The sequence below is a fragment of the Ochlerotatus camptorhynchus genome, unplaced genomic scaffold (genome assembly GCF_037179485.1).
Source record: "Ochlerotatus camptorhynchus isolate MF236.1 unplaced genomic scaffold, CSIRO-AGI_Acam_v1.1 ptg000370l, whole genome shotgun sequence".
Taxonomy (NCBI): domain Eukaryota; kingdom Metazoa; phylum Arthropoda; class Insecta; order Diptera; family Culicidae; genus Ochlerotatus; species Ochlerotatus camptorhynchus.
Genome location: NW_027040858.1, coordinates 4,413,531 through 4,435,022, shown reverse-complemented (window position 1 = coordinate 4,435,022; position 21,492 = coordinate 4,413,531). Strand labels below are relative to the sequence as shown.

Genomic DNA, 21,492 nt, shown 5'->3' with positions numbered 1-21,492 from the left:
CGATATGCAAATGCAAACGATGCTCGATCGGTAAACAAGACTCGAGTGAGTTCCACTTGGCTGGATGCTGTTGATGGGTGCGTGGTTTCATTTCGGTTCGGAATAAGTTTTGTGAGCAATGCCGAGTGGCAGTTATAATTTGCTCTTTTGTTGAGAAGAGTATTTGAAACTCGGAAATCGCGTTTGAATGCGTTTGATTCGAAATGGCTGATCAGATGGAAAAAAATATGAATCACACACATACACTGGATTAGCTTTTCCCGGTGATGAAATCGATCGTTATTAATCTATTGGATAGGTTTATTTGAAACGGGAATCGCTATATTCCTCTGTAGAATGCACCATTTCCAAACAATAACAATGTCGGCAAACAGTGGAAAATGCAAATGAGATTATATATCAAGCTCGTTGCTCTTGTCGACGGATTAGTGCCAAGCTGAGTTGGGGGGAAGTTCGTTTTGCAGTGCTGTCGAACAAACGGATGAATGGATATGGCTGTGAGTAAAGCAGCCAAATATGGTTAGGAAATAAGCCCGAGAGGATGATGTGCATTTATTTTCACTGCATATTGCATTGACCGGGTGCTTCCGGTGGCCATGCGCGCACTATACCGTGGCAACTTTCTATGTCCGGTAGAGTATTGTTCCCGAAAAGTGATTGAAAACTACTGTCGATTGCATGCAGATTTTCTGTATGCAATTTTTGAAAAATGATTTCCGACTCCTGTGGGTCAGTTTTGCATTGCCCACCCAACTAACATTGAAAGCTGCAGATGCTTAACGTCAAAAATCAGACTTAGAGTGGACATTTTATACAAAATATGAGTAGATGAAAGTAAGTATAGAGTTGATTGTTCTGGTGTAAAATTGTATATAGAAAGTAGAAAGCGAGCAGAGGAAAATTTTAAGGAAGTTATGAATCGGGTCGATCATCCCCTTTACTAAACTTATCCGTTGATACGGGATAGCACATAACAGATGTGGAACCAGTACTGTGTTCCTAAAATTTCGTTTAGTGGTAAGCGTGATTGCCTCTCACCCCAAAAGGCCTGGGTTCAATCCCAGTCGGCGCAGCCGGAATTTTCTCAGGCATAACATCTCTTAAGCGCTGGCCAAACTGAGCAGTTATAACATGTTATAATGGTTGTCAAATAATTGCAACACAGAAACCACCATCAAGATAGCGCTATAACATGTTATAACTCTGTAGTCTGAACGTACTATTACTTTACTTACTTGAAACTTAATTCAAGTATCTATGAATGTCACGGTAGCCTAGGATCAGAAATTGAAATAAGTAAGTAATGTAACCATGTAACATTCGATATGTATCAATGGAGACGCAGGGTAATCTAGTCCTATTGGAGTAATGAGCGAAATTTCTAAACATGTTAATTTCAAAAAATTGTTACCCGAAAATGAGAAAAATACATCGCTGATGTTTTGATATGCTGTGTAGAAAAGCCTAAATTTTCAAGAAAAAATATAAAAACGTGTAACGTTCATTGCACACTGGGCCAGATATGCAATTTAGCGGATCAAAATTAATAACTCCAAAATGAAGCATTTCCGCGACTTGGTGTCTTGGGCCATGTTTCTCTTCATAATAAGAAGAACCATATATATATATTTTTTTTTACTTGTAAAATTTGTTTATTCTTCAGAAAGTTTAAAAAGTAATTACAGCATAATTATTCAAACTTCGATATTTAATTCGAATTCTAATGAGGCTACGTCAATAACATTATTACACAACATAACAAAGGTGACATATTTTATGAACAATTTGAGTATTCTATGTTTTTTGGTTCTTTCTGTATTCCCCAGTTGAGGCCTTAATAGTTCTTCTACCGAGAGTGTACGCCATCCATTGAGTATAATCGTTATCTTCCGCTGCAGCAGCCTCCAAGCTGGCTCCACGCGTACGCATTCACTGAACTTGTGCTGCAGTGTTTTACAGGCAGCGTTACAGTGTAGGCAGTTTTCACCATCGGTTCTGTTCATTCGGTACATCAGTTTTCGGTGCTCAATTTTTCCGTTGACTAACAAGAATAAGGCACTTCGTTCACTTGAATTCAGCTGTCGCATGGTTATATTTGTCCAGATTTGCCGCCAATTTGCTGCTGGATACTCACGAGTAACTTTGGGTGTTTCCGTTTGTTCGATGAAATGGTTATGAATACTATCGGCGGTAAGGTTTTGTTGGACTTGCGGAGGGAGTGTTGGGAGATTTAAAAGGATAAGTTTGAGGCAAGGACAATCTGCGGGAGGGGTGGGATTTTGCTGAGTGAGAAAGGACCTATAGAAGGGAAGGGAAGCGATATCATTCACATGTCGATTAAGTAGCAGCGCCTTGCACTTTAAAGCTGGCAAGTGCAGTTTCAAACCACCTGCTTATCTGCTACGCGCGAGCTGTTGCATTGGAACTCTTGCTGCGATGCCTCGCCACAGAAAGGTTCCCATCGTAGAAGTCAGTTTTGCCGTATGAGCGGCAGTTAGTGTGAGAATGGATGCGAGATACCATATCTTTGACGTGGTGAATGTGTTGAGCAGGATCACTTTTTGGTGCAAGGTGAGAGTACGGAGAGAGTGGCGATAAATCTGCCGAGATAATTTACCGACAAGCTCATCCCAGTTTTACTTGTTCATCAGCCGTTTCGAGTTAGCGAAAGTCACCCCCAAAATACAAACGGTGTTTTCGTTCCGAAGCCACGGCACTCTGAGTGGCAAGACGTCAGTGTAGCCCACTGATATCGACGCAGATTTCTCTAGGCTCAGCCTTGCACCGGAGGCACGTTCGAAATGTTGAAATGTCTCGCGTATCAAGGGGACCTTACACGATTGCTTTTATTGACAATAATCGTATTGTCAATACATTCTATATTGTCGTCAATACATCGAGATTGACAATATTTCTAGATTCACATCATCAATATTATTGTCAATAATTCCCCTTCGCGTCAATATATTGATGCGTGTGGGGTTTGCTTCAGTTCCATTCTTGCCAGGCATGTGCTGATCACCGACACATCATCGGCATATGCAACAACGAGATCAGGTCCACATATCTCCTCGAGCCGCTTCATCAATGGGTGTAGATAGAGGACGAATAGATGCATGAAGAGAGGGTCCCCCTGGCGAACCGATCGCTCGTTGGGGAATGCTTCCGAGAGATGCCCGTTTATCAACAGGCGAGAGGACGACAAATCTCCGATTTTGCTTAGTAGACGAACGAGATTAGGATTGAACCCGAGCGAGAACATGTTACGAAAAAGAAACGACCGGTCCACTACGTCGAAAGCGTGACGGAGATCGAATGATGCCAGTAGACCACGTTGTTTACATTTGGTCAGTCGTGCGATTCGATCTTTCAAAGCAAGGATAGCTTGAAATATATTCCGGCCGAAGTTAGAGCATTTTTGACTCTCGCTGACCACTCGGTGGGTACTCATCACGCTCTCCAGACGCTGTTTAAGAATACGAGAGAGTATTTTATAATCAAAGTTGAGTAATGAGATCGGTCTGTAAGTGTGCACTGAATGATCGTTTCCCTTCTTCTTCACAAGTACGATCACACCGTCAACAAAATAAGCTGGGAAGTTACCTGAAAGTGTCTCGTTTATGACGAGTGTGATTTCTCTCCAGATGACATCGAATGTTTTGAGATAGAACTGTCGTGGCAAAGAGTCTCCTCCGGGAGACTTGTTCGAGCTGCTAGTCTTGATGGCTGTGTATATATCAGCCGGAGTTATCTCATTCATGCAGGACTCACTTACCGGGTCGTTTTCAGGGATCATTCTCTCGCATTCGAATGTGTCTGCTGCTGCTCTTTCCGTCTCACCCGCAGCGTATAGCGATTGGTAGAAGCCAAGCATGTGTCGTTCGATCGCACCAGGATCATCGATGAGTTGGTTATCGTTGTCTCGCAGTTGTGTGATGGTTGTTTTTTTCCTACGCCTATCGCCCAGCTGGAACATTGAGATCCGTTCTCCAGAGATGAGGGATTATTATTATTATTATTTATCTTTATTAGGGAGGCTTTCAGCCTTGGGCTGGTTCGCCTCCAAGTAGAGATGAAGGACTCGTTTACGCGCATGAATGCTTGCGTGAAGCTGCGCTGAAGAGTCAACATTTTTGCTTTTACGCGATTTATTGTTGACAACATCGCAGGGTTTTGGTAGTAGCCATCGTACGCTCGCCGTTATTCTCCGTATAGGCGTTGGTGTTCCTGATGAAAATCGTCGAAAGCAGCCTGTGATTTCCAACGGAAAAATGATTTTATTTTAGGCTTAGCGCACGACAGCCACCACTGCATCCATGAGGGGTAATTTCGACGCTGGCGGGTCCAGTATTGCCAGCGTACCTGGAACTCGTGAATGTTGTCTGTTGTCAACAGGTGTGGACGTAGCGACCAAAAACCACGACCAGGTTCGCGGCTTGATTGAAGAAGACAAATTCGGGGCTTGATTGAAGAAGACAAATTCGCGGCTTGATTGAAGAAGACAAATTCGCATTATTACGGCTTTATGGTCAGAAAAACAGCAAACATACGCATCAGCTGCTCTCAACTGACTTCGTAGACCCTGGCTAACGTACATACGGTCTAGGCGAGAAGATGAGTTGTGTGTAATGTACGTGTAGCCCGGTATATTTGGACAGAGTTGTTCCCAAACATCGAGGAGCTGCAGCTGCTGTACGGTTGCGAGGAGAGCGGGGCTGTGATTGTATCCCGTTGCATCACGTTGCCGTAGAACACAGTTGAAATCGCCAGCTATCAATGTGTGCTCTGTGCGATGTCGGAGATAGTAAGCGAGAGTATTGATGAAGAAACGCTCCCTCTCCGCTCTAAGGGTCGTACCAGGTAAAGGTGAATTCAGATCTAAGCGTACATTAGCGGAGCGGAGCAAAATTTGCGTTGGAAGGAGAGAGACAACTAGTACTCTTCTCCCTCTCGTACTTTCGCAAAATCTCTCTCCGCGCGTGAAATATCGCTCAGATCTGAATACACCTTAAACGTTACATATTGTAGTGTTCTGCACCCGTAGTGCAATCAGCCGTCCGTCTAAGCTCTTCTCGACGTTTGAGAATTTCAGGTGCTCTTTCAGCGCTATTGCCGTCCCCCTTCGTGAGTGATCTACATTGCACACGACGTTGTAGCCAGGCAAGCTGAGTTCCTCGTTCTCTACTTCCTGCAATAATAGTGCGATGTCTATATCCATCGTTCGTAGAAAAGTTCGTAGTGCGTTGAGTTTTGTTGAGTTGGTGATGGTGTTGATATTAATTGAGGGGATATTATAGCTGCTGAGATCCATTATAGTTCGTTGTCTACCTCCTCGTTCGAATCGTCATGTCGTTGCTTTTTGCCTGGAGGACGACCACCTCGGCGCTTGTAGCTTCCCGAAGTCGATGACCCATCTGTTTCGTTTCCATCGCTGGTTTGACGTGTGACCATTCTGCTGATTGAACCTATCAAAGCCGGCAGTGCCATGAGAGTAGCACTTTGTTCGGCAAGGTTTGTTTTCGACAGCTTCGGCTCGACAGGGTTGTGTGTGGACAGCATCGGTACAGTTAGCGCAGGTTGAGTTGCACTTGGTCTTTGGGTCAGTGGATTGATTCGTTGCTTTCCCCCCTCACCGGGCTTCGGTCCAAACGGTTTGACGAATGGTGTTTTCTGCGTCGTTGCAGAGGCTTTCGGGGCGGTTGGTTTCGGTCCCGGTTGTTTTGCCACATTGGCATACGTGTACGTATTTTGCACAAGCAATTTTTTTGTTTTGTACACAAGAGATGCCATTGTGTAAAAATTCGCTGCAATGGCAGCACGTTTGCAGCTGTCCGATATATGTCACACTCGTTGAATGACCGTCGATAGTGATGTAGCTTTCGATGTTGCGCTTCACCATCATGCGCGCGATGCGAGCGCCAGTCGGACGCCCAGCAAAGCGATATTTGCTATCCCATACATGATCGGTGACCGAGAGCACTTCACCGTAGACGCAGAGAAATTCAGTAATTTGTTCGTTTGTGATACTTTCGGACAGGTCCGTCAGCTTCACCTCAACCGCCCCGTCCTCCATTGTGATCCGAAGCTTATAGGTTTTGCCGTCTACTTCGGTCTCGTGCTTGTTGTCGTGCTCTGCTACAATTCTCTTCGCTAGCTCTAGGTTGACGACCTTCACAAAGGCGCATCCAAATACCTTACTTGGCTGGAGACGAAAAACTTCTTCGTATTGTAGACCCAATTCGGTAGCAACAAAGTCATGAAGCTCATCATAGGATGGCTTCTTCGGCACGTTCGAATAATCGATGCGAAACGTGTTTTCACGTCGAACACTCATCGCGGCGATAATCGCGACAAAACAGAACACGCGAAAACAACCACTAAAACGAGGTGAACCGAAAATTGAAAAAAATATAGCTTGCGTGTGGCTTCCAGGGAAATAAAACGTCTGCTCCGCTTGGAAGTTGAGCGCTAACTGATCTATTGGCATAAACAAATAATTCAAAACTCTTCCGCAAAGATGGCGCCACAATATAACTTCTTTTTCTGACGTTTTGGAGACTTGACGTCTCGGGCAAAGTTGTTTATCTTGACAAAATAAACAACTCTTTTGAAGACGTTAAATTTCCACAGCCGAGATTTAGGGAGTTAAAAAAAATGGCAAAAATATGGTTTTCTCCTTCTGTTTCTGTTTTTGTTTTGCTTACAACCATATAATGTTATATTTTTATCTTATGCAAATGCATTAAATAAAGAACTTTTGTGAAGAAACATGCTGGTTCAAGCTCCAAATTGAAGAAAAAAAAAACAAAAAGATTGCAATTTTTGAATTTTAATATCTTTCAAAGCGCAAAAAATCGCAGCTTGACATTTTCAGCAACAAATAAGCAATACTGGATAAACAAATATCAACTTTTTTAAATGCATTGAAATGGCGTTTTGAAGACTTGACGTCTTTGGTAAAGTTGTTTATCTTGGTAAAATAAAAAAAACTCGTTCCAAGACGTCAAAACTCCACAGCCTACTTGTTGCCGCAAGTCTGCCGATCCTCCATCGGGTGCATCTTGCCATCGGCTAAGACTGCACGGATCTCTCCAAAATCCAGCAAAGCAATCTTCGTTACCGGTCGTCGCATAGTACCTCCTTTGGTCCGCACGATAGCTTGACGTACTCTTCCATCAGGTCCTCGAATCGCTTGCCCCACTTGTCCCCTGATCCACTCGCTTCGTCTGCCATCATCGGTGATGAGGACCAAATCACCAACCCTGATCTCCCTCGTTACTTCTTCGAACCACTTCGGCTGCCGTCGAATGACTGGCAGATATTCTTTCAGCTTCCATTTCCAGAAGATATCCAGTTGCTGCTCGATATCCACCCACGTTTTCTGTAGATTCTGCTGCTGATAGCGAATGTTCCGGCTTGGTTCCGTGACTCCGCTTGAACTCCCGAGTAAGAAATGGTTCGGAGTCAGGGATTCGGATTCGTCCGAGTCTAACGGCAAGTACGTCAAAGGCCTAGAATTCACTGCGCTCTCAGCCTCCACACTCAAAGTCCCAAGTCCTTCCTCGTCAAGTTTCCCATCGCGGCCTTTACTGACTGTACCATCCTTTCCCAGGCGCCGCCCATGTGTGGGGCACCTGGTGGTATGAAGATCCATTAACACTTCGAGCTGGTGAATGTTGTGGACAGCCCCTGCTCGATTTGTTCCCGCAGAAGTCGTTCGGCGCCTTGAAAGTTGGTCCCATTATCGCTGTGTATCTCTACTGGTGCTCCTCGACGACCGATGAACCTTCGTACGGCGGAAACGCATGACGAAGTAGTCAGGCTGTGCACGACTTCAAGATAGATCGCGCGCACGATGAGACAAGTGAAAAGTGCGATCCACCTCTTCACGCTCGCTCTTCCTTGCTTCACCAACAACGGACCGAAAGAGTCCAATCCGACGAAACATCGGAGGAATGTACGGCCAAGCTCTGCGAAGTTTGCAGTACCAACACTCACGGCTGCATTTTCGCACCATGGTTCGCAGTCGAGGAATTTCAGAATTCCTCATGTTTATATTTCCGGTGGTACATATCTACCACGAGTGTAGTTACTTCACTCCTTCTGGGAAGAATCACAGGATGCCGGAGATTGTAAGACGCATGTTTGGCTGCTCCAATGCACCCACTCTGCCGCATAACTCCGTATTCATCCAGCGTTGGTACCAGTTGATACGCCGAACTGCTTTTTGGAATCGGTTGCGCATCACCTTCCCCAGCAGACTTGTTCTTTGTGAGAATCGACACCTCGTCCGGAAACGTTTTCCACTGCACCTGCTTTATGATTACCCCTTCCACCACTTCCTGATGCAACTCGCCAGAAATGTTGCGTCGCTTTCTGCTGATGTTGTTAGTGAAACGCAGCAAATAAGCTACGGTGCGATGTAGCCTTTCCCATTTCGCGAACCTTTCGAATCGAATGACAGACTCATACGGAAAGTGGAATAGAACAGAAGGTCGTATTTCCTCCGTCTCGACGGTAGATAACACTGGAGGAGTCGGCCAGTGGTATTCCGGACTCTTCAGAAACTCTGGTCCAGAAAACCAGTGGCTATCGGTACTAAAATAGGGTCCTTTACCCCACTTGGTCCCTTTATCGGCACGTATCTCCACTAATCTACACTGGTAGTTTCCAGGATCTCTCCTACTCTGTGGGCTACGAACGGTCGGTTGTTGCGTGGATCTGACCTGATCCATGAAAGCGCCGTAGTGTTGTCTGTCCAAAGACAGCGTTTAGTGATTGGTATGGTATGGTTTTCTTGAGCAAATTTCAGCATCCGTGTACCGAGTACGCACACAGCGCAACACTTGCCGTTTCGTAGGTCGAGTAGATGTCTCGATAAGCGTGCGTACCTTCTCGCTCATGTGCGTTGAGAAGCATAATTCGTCGGTTGCGGGCATCCACAGCATTCCGAGCACCCTCTCAGTGTGCTCCTTGTCAACCAGGTTGATGTTCTTGTTTCTATCGGTCCCTGGCTCTCCCAGAAACTCTAGCACTGCATCGCTATTGGCATTCCAATTCCTCAGAACGAAGCCACCATTGCGATGAACTAAGCGCACTTCTGCAGCAATCTGCTTGGCTTTCTCTTCATCCCCGAAGCTGTCGAGATAGTCGTCGACGTAGTGGTTGTCTACTATCCGTTGAGCTGCACGGGGATACTGCTGCGAGTGCTCCTTGGCGTTTAAGTTCTTTAAGAACTGCGCTGAAGCCGGTGAGCAGGTTGCTCCAAACGTAGCTACGTCCATAACGTAGACTACGGGAGGCAGTGTGGGATCGAAGCGAAATATATACCGTAACGACTGCTTATCGTTTGCTATCATCAAGATTTGATGGAACATCTCTCGTATGTCTGCGCTGACTGCAGTGTGGAACTGCCGGAATCAGAATAGAATGGCAGGAAGAGCGGTCAATCTGTTGGGTCCCTTCAGTAGATGACTGTTCAACGACGATCCATCCACCTTTGCAGCAGCGTTCCAGATGATACGCACCTTTTCTGGCTTCCTCGGGCTCGTGACTGCTCCCAACGGAAGATACCACACTCTTCTTTGATCTGCGCTCTCCAGCTCTTCGTCCGTCGCTACGTGCGCGTAGCCCTTCGTCACGTAATCCCGAACTTGCTGTTGAACTTTCTGCTTCAAAATCGAATCTCGCTCCATACGACGTTCCAAACATTTTGTGCGGCTCAGCGTCATAGGTTAGCTTTCCGGTAGCTCGACGTAATCCTTCCGCCACAACAGTCCAGTTTCGTATCGGTCTCCAACTCGCCTGGCCGTATGTTCCAGCAGCTCCTGTGCACGTTGATCCTCGACCGAAAGAATAGGATTGGTCGATCCTACTTCTTCCACAGCAAAAAATTGCTTCACTGTTTCGTGGAGTTCTTCGTTTAGCGTGCAGTCGCACATGTGAAAACTGTATGCTCTCTGCTCCATCTGCTGCTGCTGGCCGTAGACGCACCAACCAAGCTTGGTTTTAGCTCCAACTGGTCCGGATCCATCTCCTTCTCTAATCTTCAGCGGTAGGGCCAAATGCAGATTGTCGAGCCCAATAAGAATCCTAGGAGTAGCGTCCTGGTAGCTCTTCAAAGGTAGATACTTCAAGTAATCAAAGCGCTTTGCTGTATCCTCCAGATGAAAGCTTTGTGACGGTAGATTCAAACTCTCAACCATTCGCGCTCCAACTATTCTGTACTACCGATCTTTACCTTCACCAGAGATCGAAATGGAAACACTCTGGGAAGATTTTTCTGTACGGGAAGGGTTTGCCGTCCATCTCAGGCAGAGAGGTTGTGGACTGCCGGATATTCCCAGCTGGTTCATCAATCCCCCTTCGACCAGCGTTAATGAGGACCCTTCATCTAGAAAGGCGAAAGTATTCACCTGACCGCTATTCCCATAAAGAGACACGGGAACTATCCTGAAGAGTACGCTCGAACTCATTAGACGATGAGTGTGATTATCCGCTACCTGCGTCACGCCATTCGATGATCTTAGCGTTGAATGTAAGAGAGGATGGTGCCTATACTGACAACCGTCGATGCCTAAGCGTGTAATGATTGGGCATGATCGCCTGCCATGCCTAAACAGGCAGTTTTGGCAGACACCCAGTGAACGAATTTTCCTCCAACGATTCTTTGAATTCTCCACAGTCTCTGATGCGATGCCCAGCTTTGCTGCAGTTCATGAATTCGATTTTTTCAACTTGCTTCTGTAAAGGTACTTCGGATGATCTTTGGCCGGTGGACGCGTGTTGGTTGATGAATCCTTTTTGCTTCACTTTGTCCTTTCCTTGCTCTCTTCCATGGTATCTTTTCCAGTCCGACTCGAATGAAAGTACACTTGTAGCATCTTCGACGACCTGCTGCATATAAGCACAGAACGTTCTCAGGTCTACGAGGCCGACACCTCGTCAGCACCCAGCCCACATCATCTTCTGGTCCAGTGGAAGTTTAGTTACCAGTTCCTGCAACAGTGTAGGATTAGACAGGTGACTGAGTTCGTTCGCTGCCTCGATATGTTTCGCACAGTGACTGTATTGCGGTCCCATAATCGATTAACCCCTCTAGCCGATCCGATTTTGGGGCTGGAATCGATTGAACTTTCTGGAGAAGGGTGTTGATTAGGAGTTCCGGACGTCCGTAGCGCATTTGTAGTGCCTCGATGACCTGTGGGACAGTGGAAGGTATCACAAGTCGACTCCTTACACTCTCGAGTGCACTGCCCTTCAGACAACGTTGTAGCCGGATCATGTTTTTCCCCATTCGTATAACCGCAAGCTTCAGTCGTGTAGTTGTAGCTGGAGATGAATATGGGCCATTCTGCTGGGTCCCCGGTGAAAGCAGGGAGATCCCTAGCTAAGGACTGTCGAAGTACAAGCTGCTGCGATGTTGGACCTAATTGTGAACTTGCGGAGGGAACTATAGGGGGATTTCTGGAGGGGAAGGCTTGACTGTCGAACTGGGACCGATTCACATCAGGAAAGTGGTCGTTAATATTCGAGCGTGAGTTTGTGTTTAGCAGTAGCACAAACTGATAAAGTGGGTGGTTGTTTTGGTTGATTGTGGGAGGACTTATATCAAATAAACCGGGTTTGCTTTTATTTTGAGCGTGAAAAGGGGCCTGAAGCTTACCTGTTTGTTCTAGGTTCTGGTTGGGGTACCTGGTTCAATTTTAAGGTTAGTAACCTTCACAACATCAGCTTTGTCAACGAACAGTGGGTTTCAAATTCTAGAATAACAAATTATAGTTAGCTCCGCACTCTTAGGTAGAAATCAATTAATTTAATAAATTTACAGTCACTCCACTAAATACCAAGTCACGGTGGATGCTCATACAAGTTGTGCTGATGTGTCCGTTTGACAGATCGATCGTCACTCAGCCTGGCTGATCATCGGTGACAGCGGGTGACGTTTTTGTTGGACGCGTCGCTTCAGCGACCGGGTTCCCAGTTTCACCATCCCTGTGGTACATCGGCAGACTTGCGGCAACACTACTGTTTTCGAGTGTAATGCATTTAAACAATATATTTAAAATGCTTATTTTCACATTTTTTTCTGATATTCCATCTACCTCGAAAAGAGTAGGCTATGAAGTTTTGACGTCTTGAAAAGAGTTGTTTATTGTATCAAGATTAACAACTTTGCCATTTCAATGCATTAAAAAAGTTATAGGAAAAAAACAAGTTCAACTAAAATGAAGAAATCTCAAAAACACCAAAATATACCTCTCTCAAATTTTTTTGCTGAAAATGTCAAGTTGCGATTTTTTGCGCTTTGGAAGATATTAAAATTCAAAAATTGAAGTTTTTTCCGTTTTTTCAACAATATCTTTAAAATTTGAAGCTTGAACCAATTTGTTTCTTCACAAAAGTTCTTTATTTAATGCATTTGCTTAGCTCCCTAAATCTCGGAACCAGTAGGCTGTGTAAATTTTACGTCTTCAAAAGAGTTGTTTGTTTTGTCAAGATAAACAAGTTTGCCGGAGACATCAAGTTTTTTTTTTGTCTTTATTATAGAGATTTTTAGCCATATGGCTAGTTCATCTCTTAAGTGGACCCTACACGATTACTGTTATTGACAATATACATTCTATATTGACGTCAATACATCGATACATTCTATATAGACGTCAATACATCGAGATTGAAAATATTTCTGAATTCACATCATCAATATTATTGTCAATAATTCTCCTTCGAGTCAATATATTGATACGTGTGGGGTTCGCTTTAGGATAGTAAAAAAAATTGGGTTCTCAGAAGGAGATTCCCAATCTTGGCTGTGGGACATTTATCTTGCTAGAATGAAAAGGTGTAGAGAACTACCAAAAGGGCCAACAAACTGGAAATACAAACAAGGAACACTCAGATATTGTTGTAAAGGTTCGCCTCTTTTAGGAAGGTGATGAGGGCAACTGCTGCCGGGGACTCGTCGTCCAACAGGTTCCGAATGCTGATTGACTCCAAGCCGAAGGCAACCCGAAGGTCCTCCAGCTCCGCGCAGTTCACGAGGATGTGCTCCACAGTGACTGGCACTCCGCAGGTTTTGCAGGTCCCCCGGAACGGCGTTCCTCCGAAGTTGTGGTAGACTCTGCTGTGCCCGGTGCGTGGCCTTGACACCACAACTTCATAACCTTGGTAGTGCGCCCCGAGAGTTTTGACAACTGTCGGGCGTAAAGTCAGTGAGTTGTCTCCTGCCCTGAAGCGGTCCTTGATTCGGCTGTCAATGTTGTTCTTGTGCGATTGCCAACTTCTGTCTCCGTGCCAGTGGACCCTGGCCACTGGAGGGAGATCTACGTCGGCATCCGTGTGGAGGAGTTGGTTTGCCTCGTCGAGAAGAACGATGCTGTTGTTTACCGACGTTTTAGCGAGAAAGGCAGCGGCTTCAACGCATGCAGCGTCGGCCGGGGTAGAGGGCAGGATACCGGAGAGTGTTCGAACGTAGCCGTTGTACGCCGGTTCCAGAATCTGGACAGTAGGCGACTGTCGATGATGGATCGAGTTACGCGGAAGCGGATTTCGCGATTGTTGGATCGGTGAGGGCGGGAGATGGTCTTAATCAGGTTGGACCGACTGCGGCAGTCCTTCTTTACTTGTTGGAAGTGCGGCTCAAAGGATACATTCCGATCGAGGAGCACTCCCAAGACCCTAACGGTGTTTTTGGTCGGTATTGCTTGTTGTTCAATCATGATGGGCTGTCCGCTTGCGCTTTCAGTTTCGTCCACTGCATGTCACCGTTACAATGAGGACGTCATCCGCGTAGACGAAGATGTGGAAGTTCTTGGGTAGTTGGTCAAAGACCCCATTCATGGCCATCAGGAAGAGGGTGACCGCGATCACCGGCCCCTGTGGCACTCCGGTTTCCTCACTGAAACTTCCGAAACCCGAAAAGATCGGATACTTCTTCAATACAGCTGGTATCCATGTTCGGTTGAACGCTTTGGAGATGTCCAGCGAGACGATCTCCGCGTGATGACCTTGGTCCTGTGCCTCCTTCAGGACTTCCCCAAGAGTGGCGAAGTAGGTGGAGGTGCCATACCCTTGCCTGAAGGCGTGCTGCCGATGGTCAAGCAGCTTCTTGGCCTCAAGATATTGCTTCAGCCTCCTGTTGACCATCCGTTCCAGGACTTTGGCCATGCAGCAGGTCAGTGCAATGGGACGGAACCCAGTGATGTCCTTGGTCCCGACATTGGTTTTCGGTAACGGTATAACAAGGCTTTCTCTCCAGTTTTCCGGGTATTCTTCAGCGGTACAGAGTTGGTTGCAAAGGTCGAGAAGTTTCGTTTTGCCTTCGGGTGGAAGGTGCTTTGGCAACGGGTAGCCGATTTCGTCCGGTCCGGCCGAGTTCCCGTTGCTCCAACTGAGAGCGAACACGAGTTCTTCGCAAGAGAGTGGGCTGTTGATTGGTAGGTCGTCGTTGTCTGCAGGAATTCCGAAGGCAGACACAGTGGACATAGAGGGGCCGACTCGCTGTCGGAAGCTTTCGCTGTACTCCGAGATGCCGGATAGTTTGGCGAAGTATTTGCCCAGTTCGTCTGCTACGACGGTTGGAGCAGTGATGGTGACGGTGCCTGTTCGAATCTGGAGCGGAGATGATCGCTGCTTGCCGCTAAGGGCTCCATAGCTCCGCTGACGATTGTTCGGCGTTGATACTCTCCAGGAAGTCCGACCAGCAATTTTGCTTCGCCGTCCGGATCTCCTGTCGGCATTTCATGCCACGACCGACTTTGGTTTTTGAAATTGCACCCCCAATGTAGCCTTCAAGGAGATGGTATGTTAGATATAAGTTTATCTAGATAGAGCTGGAATTAGGTTTAGCAGCTTTTGTAAACAATGAAGTCATGAAGTCTCGATGATTTTTAGGTATTCAAGGCACGCCCACGCAAACTAACATTAGCGTCGGGTAGGGGAAGTTTTACCCTACCTGATGGTGATGTTGATTAGTGTGGGCGAGCCTTGACTTTCAAGATATCACCGAAAAAAGTCTTTGTTTACAAAAGCTGTTACGCCTTAATTCCAGCTCTATCTTGACATGGGAACTGACATCCGATTTGACCTTGACGAATGTCCAAAAAATACTCTTTTTCAAATTTATGGTGGTCCTTAAAAGGACTGTTTTGTCGTGATGGTTGAGTAATGCTGAGCTATTAGGGTGTTAAAAACAAATAAGGCTGGTGAGCTGTGTGTTGTTTGGAATAAGGGTGACGCGCTTGACATAGATAGCCCATAGCGACACACGAAGAGCTACTGATTCCGATCAATAGCGGTGCGGCTTCTTCCTCCTTCTATGAATGCTCAAGTGGGCTGCAGCTCGCTGCTTGCAGGCAGCCTTTCGTTGTGTACTGGAGACCAATGTTCAACGCCACGCGCCGAAAGCACTGCTGCTGCTGCTGCTGCTGCTGCTGATGCCGACGACCAGACACCACTACACACGGTAATTGGAACTGAATCCGATCAGCGGTTGAGGTCAGCCTTGATAGCTAGCTGCTTGCGAGGAGCCTTTCGTTGTGTACTGGAGTACACCACCACTCACCACGCGGTGATTGAATAAACACCGTTTTGTGTGACCAGATAGAATTCAACTTTGAAATCTGTGTTAGGGAAATCCTTGTTCAACAGTGCAATTTTTAAATAGTGACATTTTGAAAAACGATAAATCCTTAAATTAAACAGATGCGTAGACATATTCCTGATCGATTGGTGATAACATTATTTAAATTGGTCCAGAGGCAGCTGAGTTATTAACGTTCAAAATCTTTCATAATTTTGTTACATGTTCCATTTTCGGTTTTCACAAAGTGTACCCCCATATAGAGTGGTCCTACATCCAAAAATGTTTTTTTGGACCACCCTAACGTGGAAATGGTCACCCTCATGAGAAATAAAAAAAACAATTGTTACGAAATTCTGAGAACCACTATATCGTTTGGCTATGGAATGGTTGTATGTCTAGATTCTGTTTCATACTTCTTGTATGCGTTCTCAGCTTTATTTTGCTCTGTCGTCACTGGTTTCTGCTCCATTTTATGTAAAGATTGATCCATCGATGCTGTTATTCGACCCTCGAAAAATTAAAATCACCTTTCATCCTTATCGCAGTGAAAAAACCAGCGAACACCATCCTTGGTGGGATGATAAATTACCTCGAACGGTTAATCTGTGGTTAAGCATTTACCATCATAATGACTGCTGTCTCCCTAATCGTGGCTTTTATGGGTGATGTCGCGTCTGCATGTCACGACACTTAGAGGGAACCCTTCATCATGACGTGACGGGTTGAGAAAGCATGTATTTATGGGCTTAATTAGTAACAAAAGTGTCGTCAGTGAGGTGTCACTCTAGATAAAGGATCGTCTGCCACTTATTTCGTTTTTATAGAGACCATTTGCGGGTTACCATACAGGGCAAGATCCGAGGTTATTTATAAATTATGATAAACGACGCTTAGTTTGCGCTTTCCTGGATGATAGAACAAATGGCTGATTGGTACAAAAGTCAACATCCATTCTTGTGCTATTAAAGCTATCTTCTACCCATCCAATCCCTATCTAGGACCTGTCAACAAACATTTCAGCAGCACACTTTTACTGCTTTTACTTACATCCAAAGTACTTAAGACAGACAAACGACCGAATCGTTAGACGTGAGACACAATGAGATCCGCCTGCCTGCCTGCTGCCTCTCAGCCAGTACTCATAAATGTGCTCCTCCACAGTTAACTACATTAGCTTCATTAGTGTAACTCGACTTCTGGCACAGGGCAGGAAAATGAAAGGGCAATAAACTTCCACCCGTGGTTCCACATTTTGGCACCTCCGTTTGCCGGCGGTCGGTCGTTGGAGTCCAAATCAACATCGTGTCCTTTGTGTGTCCTGGATGGTCGTCATAAGTAATCATTGCTTACGGAACATTGAAGTGTCATTTTGCTTCTTTTTCGCGGGAGAATTTTTCCGTTCTTGGGAAGCTCACAGAAAGCTTCATGATAGAATTGAGTTGCTGTTTGATGCATGTATTGAAAGCTACCTTGGAGTTCACCCTGGAAAGGCTTCATCTAACATCACCGTGAAGGGGGAAAGTTTGCAGCACTTTATTAACACATCAACTTGTACTCCAAAAACGACCGCCCACCTTTCTTCTGATGTCGCAATAAAGTCCTTCGTTTGTTCCATACCCGTCCAAAAATAACACAACAAGCCGCTTCAGCTTACATCTGCTAATCTAATCACCTTTCCCTCCGAACGCAACGACAACAACCACTATCCCTCCTTTCGAACTCGAACCAGAAGGACTCGTACAATTTCCGTGAGCTTTTGTTTCATTACCATCGTTTTATTTGCCTATTTTCAGCTCCATTAATGGCCACCATAACGGCGGTGATAACGACGTTATCAACGCAGTCTACGACGACACCGAGCTATACGTCGAGGAGGACAATAACGACACCGTCATCAACGTCGCCACCCCAGCGGTTCCGGAATTTGATTTGACTTTCGAAAACCACTCGACGACGACGGCTTCGGAGGTGCTGGTGGACGAGGGGCTCGCACTGTGCAGCCGGGACTACTTCACCCTTCTCAAGGACAACATGACCCAGCTGATCGTGATCGGCGTGTGTGCCGTCGTGTACGCCCTGCTGCTGGCCTGCCTGTACAAGCAGCGCATCAACGAAATCTACCTATTTCAGGTGTCGTACGTCGTGATGGTGACGCTGCTGGCGCTGGACGTCTGCTTCAGCTTTACCACCTCCGCCAAGTGAGTACTATTAACACTGCAAACCATACGGAGCTGAATGTTGCATCTGAGCAGTTCCACGCACTGGTGTAGCCCCCCTTCCCCTCCAGGAATTGTGGGTGTGTTTTTTGTTTGTTTATTACTTCATTTGATAAGGCTCAACCGAATTAACTTTACAGAGCCGAGGATTCATGTTCGCAATACAATACATCTTAAAACTATAGTCAAAAGGTACAACACAATAAACATTTTATCTTCCGCTATCCAATAAGCCTCCTCCAACAGAACGGGAGCCGCTTCCAGTGGTTTCATTGTATGGCAGTATTGCCAACGGGGGTAAGAGCACTTCCAGTGCAATAATGGACGCAAAACGAGGTCTGCACTCACACATTCATCACGAAACGGTTGCTTTCCAAAGTCGGCGACGCATCGACTGAAAGAACTGCTGATGAAGAACAATGAGGAGGACCACACAATCAGCGTTGCCAGACATACCGATTAATCGGTATTTATACCGATCTTCGAACTAGATACCGACACACAGATAAGATCCCTTTAATACCGGTTTTTGAAATTGTATACCGATTTGTAGCGATTTTTTTAAATGATCAAAATTATTATTGCCTACCTGCGTTTGAATTTTGGAGAAAATTACTTTCAGAGACTTGTATCTTTTTGCCCTCAAAATTCTTAAAAAAAAATCATTTTTGAAAATGTCATATGCGTGATACTCTTTTGACTAATGTTTCCATTTCTTCACCGTTTTTGGCTACCCATGAATCGATGTCAATGGCTCTTTCCGGTTATTCCTAGGGAATCGCGAAATACTTTTTAAACATTATTTAACCTCCTAAAGTTTTTGTTCATTTTTTGCTTCTTGAATTTTCTTCCAACTTTCGCCTGGAATTTTCTTACAACATAACTTATTTTTCGATTCCTCCCGAGAACTTATTTCAACTTCCCTTGGAAGCTTCTTCAGCCATCACTCTGAACACTGTCGGTCTGTATGAATGCTAATAAAATGTCTATCATACATTTTGAATATTGAGAGTAGGTATAGGTTGCAAATGTATATTCGCGTAACCTTTTTTCGTAATTTCGTGATAATAACATTACAGTCATATTCAACGAGAGAGTCACCAAAAAATCTGAAACCTGCGTTGGTCAATTGCTGAGTTACGAGAAATTTTAAATTTAATCAATCCAATCCAAATCCACTCGAACCATAATTCAAAGGTTTGTAGCAAACTTTGATATAAGAAATTTTCAACCTGAAATATCCCAATGGGTATTGGATGTTCTGTGAACCTCTTTGAGCCTATCTTGAACCTTTTCAAAAAATTTTGAACTTTCATAAATGGAACCTATAATATACTTCAATCTGATTTCCATTTTTATCTATAAATTAGGAATTTGGGGAACATTGGAGGCATTTGGTGAGATCCTTCAATTATACTATATTATATAAACCATTCATTACATCACAAATGATTGTTAAATTCACTCTTACATAACTCGGAGCGTTTGGTACGGTATGTCCACGCATCCTTCAACTACTGTAGATTCACGAAATGCATCGCTGTTTAAATATATTTATTTAAACGCACAGAATCATCTTTGCGGCAAATGCAACGCAGTAGGCCTGGCCATTTTGATGTTCGTGTCATATCTCAGATATGCTGCAAACATCAATGTTGACAAGAAAAATGATTAGGCGTTATCTAACCTAATCATTTTCCAGGATGCTTTCTCGTTATGGCTGCGTTTGTATTAGATTAGATTAGATTTGATTATAATATACTTCAATTTGATTCCTTTAATTTGTGAAAGGTTTCCTGAACTTATTTTTTATGTTTTAAAGCATTTTTGAAGATCCTTGATTTTTTATAGGTTTTCTGGACGTCTTAAAAGTACTTTAGTTCCCTAAATCTCCTGAATTTATTTTTAGATTTTAATAGAGGTTTCCAAAGCAATTTCAAGGATTCCTAAACTTTGTTAAAATTCCCTAAACTTCTTTGAAAACCCTCAACTACTTGAACTAAGGCTACTTTGAACGTCTTCGAGTAACCTTTCTACGGTTTCTAAGCTTCTCTGAAGTCCTCTCAAACTTGTCTGATGTGTTTCCTGTATATTTTTTATATTTCCTTCACTTCATTGAGGAAGCGATCAAATTTATCTGAATTTCTCTTAAGTCCATTGATTTTATTTCAATTCAAGACTTGTGTAGAGTTCACTAAGCTTCTCTGAAATTCATCCAAATATCTTAAAAGTTATCTCTGAGCCTTTTTTAGATTTCTGCTTCTCTAAATGTTTGGAGTCCTTCTTTCAAATTCAGGACATTTATCTAGCATTTTCTAGACCTCCCTGGAGTGCTTTTAACTTCTATGAAGCTCTCTGAGCTGTTATGAAATTCTCTGAATTTCTCAGAGAAAATCCTAGATAATCAGGAATAATGAAAAAAAAAAGAAGCAGCGAAACTTAAAGAGCTGTAACTGCCTGTAGATTTGAAGACATACTTCAAATCTCCGCGTACATCGTACGGGTTAGGCAAAAAGGTGTGCGCTTGACTTTGTACTGTCGCATCATTTTCAACTTCTATTCAATTTTCATACTGCCGTACTCTAACGGAACTATCCACCTACCCTCTTCCAAAAGATCATTCTCTAGTTAATAAATTATCACACTAAAGCTTCATATGTTAGCATTTCACACCAACTCTTAAAGAGCTTCTTATAAATGTGTAGAACTATTGATAGGTTCAGTGAACTTCGGAGAGGCTCAGAGATCTTCGGAGAATATTCAAGGAACTGATAAGGTCATGGCAGTTCTGAGAGGTTTTAGAGATTTCAGAGTTATGAAGGGCTAAAAATACTCAAATTCGGAAATACAAATTCAAGAAGTCGTAGCAGCTCTGTATTTGGCAAATATCTACTGGAAAAAAGCATGCTTTAAGCAAGTCAATTCTTTACTGATATCCTTTTTTGATTGTCCGTTGCTGGTTAATGTCCGTATAAATCTGCAACGTTTTACCAATGTCTGTATAATGTATGTACTCTGTATGAAGTCTGCATGCATCATTAAATGTATGTGTAAATACATACTTGTCTGTATATTTGGCATCCCTGGTTTTTATACACCGGTATTTTGTCAAGCAGTTTCGAGGTTACTTTTATTTTTATTGAAATATTTCAATTGTATAATTCCCGTGCAAACCCAAATAAATCTATCTGCGTAAAAATAAATAAAATAAGAGTGATTTGCGGAAAAACCCGCCAGTATCGCACCCAACGTCAGTGCCTATACGTAAGCGTTCTCTCGACGCGGGTCTCAAATAAAGGAGTAACAAGTGTGATACTATCACTGCAAGACTAGAATTTTGGTTCTCTTATGTAATGGTTCATGAGAGAGGGGAAGCTCAGTAATCCTTTACGCATGCTCATGACGCTATTCTGCCACGGCATGAACCAACGATGCCGGACCTAAACCAACCGTCTCCAACGCTCCACTATGAAGCATAAGATTAGGCCCGCTCACCAATGTTCAGGTTAAAAACTAGCCGATGAAATCAACTCACAGAGTGTAAACAATACACATTGAACTATGTCTGTGTGTGTTTGTGTGTGTATTCAATCTAACCCCCACTGGCCGGCAGTGTTATTATGGAAGAACTTTCTCTACAATGTCGCATTTATGGTCATTGTAGACAGCTTTAGTCCGAGAGTTAGAAGG

General features: G+C 44.3%; 1 protein-coding gene across 1 annotated transcript in view; it reads left to right on the top strand.

Annotated features, from left to right (window-relative positions):
* LOC135710125 (adenylate cyclase type 6) overlaps positions 1-21,492 on the top strand; it is a 472,542-nt gene that overhangs the window by 405,716 nt on the left and 45,334 nt on the right. Inside the window, exon 8 of the mRNA XM_065232613.1 lies at positions 17,380-17,784. Within this exon, the coding sequence (XP_065088685.1) occupies positions 17,380-17,784 (405 nt within the window). The remainder of the gene's footprint in view (positions 1-17,379; positions 17,785-21,492) is intronic.